Raw genomic sequence first — 7,061 nt, forward strand, 5'->3', positions numbered from 1 at the left:
CCGATTTTATAGAGTATTGGAGTATTTTTCTTATATAGGCTCCTATTACTCCCCATCGCCGTCCTGATTTTTCACACTTGCTGTCTGGTCACCCTAGGTGAAGCTCCATTAAAGCCAATGGAGTTATTCCAGTCTACACCAGCTAAGAATCTGGCCCAAGATGTGGAACACAGACCTTTAAAATTCAAGATGAAGTCCCACCACAAAATGAGGGATGCAGCAACTAAATAGTAGAAGAGGGAAGCAAGACATATCGCCAGGGTCATTTTACATAAAGTTATCCATCGGGGCCTGGGTACCATGGGTTACTCAGCATTTCTGATGGCAGGAAAAGACAGGGATAAAGAGTACAGCCTCAGGGTTGGGTAGGACGGAAATGAGGGATTTGTCTCATAATGAGAATCAATAAAAAGATACAATAGTAGCTGTAAGATCAACAGTGACAATTTAGGCTCTTGTCCGGGCTATCTTCATCATCAGTCCATCCTCAAGACTCCGATTTGTAGGCCCCTTACAAATATCATAGATCAGATAGAAAATGGCAGAACATTAAAACTGAAATCCTGTTGCTTCAGAAATAGCATATGTTTTCCATTCAGACCATGCTAACACTCATTAGGTGCACAAGTTCCAATCCTCCAGATTCAAATATTTCCAGCTAATAAAACTGAGCAGTAGGGGAAGTCTGAACCAATTTTCATAAGAATTCAAATCCAACCTCCAGACCAAAAGTTTTGACTGAGATTTTGATGATTATATGAACCAAACATTTTGCGGTTCTCCCATCACTAATTACAATCTCCTTGGCAGTGAATGAAGCTGCCTAACTGGCAAAAAAAAAACCACCCAAAAAACGTTGATCGCACATGGTAGTTGCTGATTCATGGCAAATTTTTTGGACTTAACTTAGTACTAGTCTGTTCATGCATTCAGAAATTTGCTGATCAGCTCTGAATAACACAGCATATTGAGTAAATGGTATCAGGCTTTCTTCCACCTCCAAAATGGTGGTAAGCAGTGCCGTGGAAATCTTTGGATCAATTTCAGCCATGGGTGAGGCAAGCATAAGTCTCATTGAAGTCAATGGTGATTTCTTCCGTTTAGACCAGGACTGAATTTCACTCGCTCCCTCTGGTAACCATGCCACCCGTAGATGCAGCACTGCCGACACCAAGCCTTCAAAGAACTCAAGAGTCAGACTTCTCAAATCATGAGACTGGCTTAAAAAATAATCATACATTTTGTGTTCTTTTCATTTACCTGCTGCTTTCTGCAAGGTTGGCAATCTAGGGAGTGGGAGAGGCTAGAAACATACTTTTTGTTTTTTCAAATGAAAGCTGAGATTCTCACCTATTCACCTGCCTCCAGGAGCTGGGGCCTTAAGGAAAATGCCAACTACCATGAGGCTCGTGATAAAATTGCAAGAGTTGGCAACACTGCGAGCTGTGCTCTCAGCTTTAAGGTGTGACCTGCTCGACACACTGTTGAGAGGCCGGTGAAGAAAATCCTAGGGTGCAACAGGAAGTGGCATTGGTGATTCAGTAGGTGACTTGAGTCTCTTTTGCAAGAAAAGGGAGCTCTGATGACCGGGCTAAATTGTAGTTTAAATAATCATAGCACGTTTCGCTTGTGAATTCTCCCTGCAGTTTAAATCGACTTATGAATCCTCCTTCATTCCCTGTCTTAAAGTATTGTTTAGCTTGGCTAAGTGCTGTTAAAAAGCTACAGTAGTCCACCTCAGAGGTGGCTGCATTTCACTCCTGAGCAAAGTGGTCTTTCTGTGTGAATAGAGCTATAGAAATATTTACATACACAGGTACAGGAATGACTTCAACCATCATCGAAAGCACTTTATGGAGACCACATCCAATCTCTAACTGGTGTATATCAGTGTAGTTAATGAAGCTAAACTGGTTTACCCCAGCTGAGGAACTCTGCCTGGCATTCTTTGGGATGAGAAGTGCTAGGTAAATAACAGAATGTATTACTAATCCATATTATGGGCTAATAATTTCCCTCTTCCTTTTTTCTCTCTTTTCCAGTCCATTATTGATCACATGCATCTGAAGTGTAAATGTCATGGTCTGTCAGGCAGCTGTGAGGTGAAGACATGCTGGTGGTCCCAGCCGGATTTCAGGGTCATCGGTGACTATCTCAAGGACAAGTATGACAGCGCTTCTGAAATGGTGGTGGAGAAGCATCGGGAGTCCCGTGGCTGGGTCGAGACGCTCAGGCCCAAGTACAACTTCTTCAAGGCCCCAACTGAGAGAGATCTGGTTTACTATGAGAACTCACCAAACTTTTGTGAGCCGAACCCCGAGACGGGCTCCTTTGGGACCCGCGACCGGATCTGCAACGTCACCTCCCACGGGATAGACGGATGCGACCTTCTGTGCTGCGGCCGCGGGCACAACACAAGGACTGAGAAACGGAAAGAGAAGTGCCACTGTATCTTCCACTGGTGCTGCTACGTCAGCTGCCAGGAATGCATACGAGTCTACGACGTTCACACGTGCAAGTAAAGCAGGAGTTCCCTGGACAGGCTCCATGCGGAAAAACAGATTTGAGCCTGCTTCTTCTGAGGTTGTGTAGATGGGAAAGATCTACTTTTTTTTATAGTAAAAGAAAAAATAAAAAAGGCTAAAACTGGCTGGATAGAATAGATCTAATGACTTCTTGGTCGTCCCAAGATGCATCTGGAGGCTAACATTACAAATATGGAACTCCATACAAAAAGATTATGCACCGGTTAGGAGGCTGTGATTTCTTTAACTACCCAACAGAACAGAACTGCAGAGAAGATTGTTAGCAGGGGGCATGACTCTTTGCTCTTCTCTCAACTAACCTAAAGAGACTCCTGCTATTAAGTGTCCTTTGAAAGACTTGCAACTTCCTGAACACCTGCTGTTCCCAACCCAATAGGAAGAGGAGATGTCGGACAACAGCTCTGAACGTACTGAGATCCTTTCCAAGCTCCAGCAACCAGAGTCTGTGTGCAACATGAATGGCAAAAAATTAAAATAAAATAAAATATTCAATTCATTAAAAAAAAAACCCTTCTTCCACTTCTTCTGGGAACAGGGGAATTCTGCAAACATTCCTTAGTGCTATAGAATGGACGAGCTCTTAGCATGAATTTTTAACATAGTGGTTTCTGCCAGATTTGACATAGGACGCAGTGACACAGTTAGTACTTCTGCAGAGAAAGAGACTGCTGATGGATTACTACCAAGGGCCCACTGACACCAATGCAACAGGCGTGGTAGATGCTCTGATCTGTATACACATGCGTGCATGTCGTACGTAAAAACTCAGTGTACAGAAGGAGACCCAGCAAACGCATGGCCACAGAGACCAAGATGGCTTGTTTTCCTCAGCAGACACACCAGCAGACATTGACCCAACTGTGGCTGTGGAGGCAAGGGTGTGACTCAGCCGATTAGAAGGAGGCTGCCCGTTGAGACGTGCAGTGGGGTAGGGCACAAACCGCCTGTGATTAAGGTGGTGAGGACATCATTTGCACCACAGGCCAGCAGGGAAAGGAGAGCAGGAAAGGTGTTTCCCCACCTCTGCTTAAGAAACAAAGTAACATTGGAAAGTGCACTTAGTTCTTTTCATCAGCTCCATACAGCTCATGCAAGCTAATCGGGGGGCTCAGCAGAATCCTCAGAACAGAAATCTGTAGGGAACAGCGGTTCTGCAGGACTGCGTGTTATGTGTTGATAGACAACCCCTGAACTGGAACAGCCTTGGACTCTGGCCAAGTTTGGAGCCAGATCCAACCTCCGCAACTAGTGTCTCTATAACAGGCCAAATCAAAAACCTTGTGTCCGAACCTCCCTCGACTTTGGGAAAATTTGGATCCAGCTCCAAATCCCAACTCTGCAGCACAGCCCTATCTCTGCTGTTCGGCTGTTTCGCCCCTTTGACTCCATTCCTTTGCCTGTGTTGTGTTGCAAGCTGTCGTACCTCTGATAGCTAGATCAGGATTGCCAATTTACAGTAGCAAATGTAACTTGCTGAATGGTAATCCAGGCTCCACCTGGGGTTGTGAGTTCTCAGGCCAGACGCTTCACTCCCTCACACTGGCTTTGACAGCAGTATAACCCGATTGGTTTTGGTTGCATTATTCCTGGTTTTCACTGGTGTAAGTGAGAGGTGAATGAAGCACAGAGTCATGTCACGCGTAGCCTTTGCCTCCTTTGTGTCTCACCCTCTTTTCCCTACCTGCTGGGGGTCCCATCTAGAGAAATGAGAAAGGGCCTGATTTATTTTTCCTTTTGCCATCAAGAATTGCAGAAATGGAAATGAGGCTAGAGCAATGGGAGTCTTTCCACCGACTGCCAGGGGAGCTGGATCACAACTCTGGACTAGGTTGTGACTACACACCTGAGTGGGGAAATACAAGCACCTCCTCGAGCCCCACATGCCGGCTTTCTCTCTGCAACCTGAGCAGACGAGCTGGGAGAATGCAGCCGAGACAAGGAATGAACGGAGTCTAATCCCCACGGAGAAAAATGGGGAGGGAGTTGTGCCCCAGAGGCATGTCTCTGAGTCCCAGCGCCTCCCGGACTACTTCTAAATTGAGCTGTGCCCAGAGGCACAAGCTAGCCCTCTGGATTGACGGGGTCACTTTTGTCTACTCTGTGTGTAAAGGCTGAATGATGCCAGAGTGACTTCATCTGTGGTTTAGAAAAGAGAAAGAACGTATAAGTAGAGAATTAGGCATGGTTTTGCATCCCTGCCCATCCTGGCTAATAGCCATTGCAGAAGGAAATGGCCCAGGATAGGGATATTCGTGCACTAGCTTTAAAAGGAAGGGAAACAGCTGGACATTTTAGAAAATCTTACCTGAAGTGGAAGGAGTCCTTAAAACAAACTGGAAAAGATTTGGTAAGGAAAAATAAATAAATAAATGCAGTTCATGATCCAGGGACAGCAAACACATGGGCAGACACTTAGGCCGGTCACTTAAGGCACTTCTAGAAGGAGCTCGCATGCCTTGAGGATGAGGGCTGCACCATAGCCTGGATAGCATAGAGCACAAGTGTGGGTTTAGCAATCACTGGGGGCCAACTTCACTGCTGGTGCAATTCCAGTGACTTTCAATGGGATTAGACCAGCAGAGAATTTAGCCCTTATACATTGGAGTAAGGTAGTTTAAAATCTGTCCCTTCTTATCGCCCATGCAAAGACATGAATTAGGGGTTCTGAGTGTCCCTGGGGAGAACCAGTCAGCCTGACTCTAGTCTCACATCATTTCTGCAGCCTTCTAGCTCCACCAAGAGTTACTTCTGATTTACCCCACTATGAGTGTGATCAGAATCAAGCCCACCATCGCTAGCTCTCAACTCTGCTTGGGAAGTGTGAGGAAAAGTCTAGGCACTTGCTAAGCAATGGTCTGTTCCGGGGAAACACAAAATCTTGAGCCTAAATTATGGCAGATGGGTAAAATGAGGAATGGATCTGCTGTGGAGATGGGTCTCAAGCTGCCATGTTTAGACTGGGGTTCAGATTTCAAACAGTTTGACATTTGGGGTGCCCCCCGCAAAACCAAGGATTTTGAACAAGGCCCATATCCAATTTCTCAACATCTTTCTTGTTCTAATGTAAATATTCATCATCATATAGCCTAAAGAGGTTATCCAGCCCCCATTTAAACCAGTGAAAAGACAACTGCATGCATTCTGTTTATGGCCCCAAACGCATTTGTGAGGTCTAGTCCCAGGTCTGACTCTTCAGAGGAGAGAAAGATGATTTAGTGAGAGGTCTGGGTGCCGCAGGTCTGCTAGCCCCGAGACTGGCTCCATCTATAACCTTGGACAAGTCATTGGGACCTCATGTTGCAAAACCGGCCACTGATTTTGAGCACTCAATTTGAGGTGTCTTAAGGAGTCTCACCTTGAATTTGCACCCAAGACCCGAGGCCACATCTGGAAAATTAGGGCCACAGCCTGTTTGCTTCAGGTTGTCATATTGTGTAACAGGAGTGAAACCACCTGCTTCCCTGAGGTGTCGTATTCATTACTTACTGTCTGGGAAGCACTTTGCAAATATCAAATGCTAAGAGTCACCATAATCTTAAACAGGTTTCACAAAATCTTTCCCTTCCACCTTTATTTATTCTGTACACACAACACACTTAGGTCAAAAACCACAGCACCATTCATCTCCTAATGCTGACAAATGTGAACTGTCCCACCCACCCTGAATAAAACGCAGTGTTTTTCCCTTGTCTTCTTGTGTGTGACCAAATGTATCTTGGGAGCAGACGGCACATACCGTGAGGGGGAAAGATACTTCAAGCCAAGAAACACAGCTGTATAAAGAAAAATAAGTAAAAAAGAAAAAAACATAATCCTCTTCTTAAATGCTGCTATTCCACATCGACTGTAGCTATAAAACCAGGCCTGATGGATCATAATGATCCCTGACACATCTCCATTGCAGCCAGTGGAGGGACCCCAGGGAAGAATTTGGCCTTATTTTTTTTCTTTCTATGAAAGAAATTGGTTTTTGTTTTGTTTTGGTTGGTTGTTTTGCTTTGTTTTTTGACTTAGGGGGTGTTTATTTTAGGGTCAAAGGAAGAAAAAGGGAGGGGAAAGGTGTGAAGTTTTCTACCAACCTCCTGCCCTCCCTCCCCCCCCGCACACACACACGGAGATGCCTGTTCATGGCTTAGGTGGGTTTCAATAGGGCGTGTCGTGCCAGGTACTACGGATCTGATCCCATATTTAGGCAATGGGAATCTTTCCCTTCATTTCAATGGGCTTTGCATCTAGTTTTATGGCAGTCGGGGCGTAAGCCTGAGAGAAGATTGAGTATAACCCACCTGTAAAGTGTATGTGTGGTGTCCCCCTCCAGTGGCTAGTCCACAGACAGGAGAACACCCTACTACTGCAGCCAGCGTCACTCCTTTAGCTGAAGTGGTAGCGTTTGATGCTGAAGGGGCTAGGTTCAAGCCTGCTGAGAATATGCAATGGGAGAGGGCAGTCACAGCAGCCGTACCTAATGAGAGGTGGGGGTGCTTACCTGAGCATCGACTCCTCTTCGGAGCTGCC

The 7,061-nt window shown here is 45.6% G+C and overlaps 1 protein-coding gene across 1 annotated transcript in view; it reads left to right on the plus strand.

Moving 5' to 3' along the window:
- WNT3A (Wnt family member 3A) overlaps nt 1–6,522 on the plus strand; it is a 131,107-nt gene extending 124,585 nt beyond the window's left edge. Inside the window, exon 4 of the mRNA XM_030549863.1 lies at nt 2,043–6,522. Within this exon, the coding sequence (XP_030405723.1) occupies nt 2,043–2,522 (480 nt within the window). The 3' untranslated portion in view covers nt 2,523–6,522. The remainder of the gene's footprint in view (nt 1–2,042) is intronic.
- Nucleotides 6,523–7,061: the final 539 nt, after the last annotated feature.

This window comes from Gopherus evgoodei, chromosome 2 (genome assembly GCF_007399415.2).
Source record: "Gopherus evgoodei ecotype Sinaloan lineage chromosome 2, rGopEvg1_v1.p, whole genome shotgun sequence".
NCBI lineage: Eukaryota > Metazoa > Chordata > Testudines > Testudinidae > Gopherus > Gopherus evgoodei.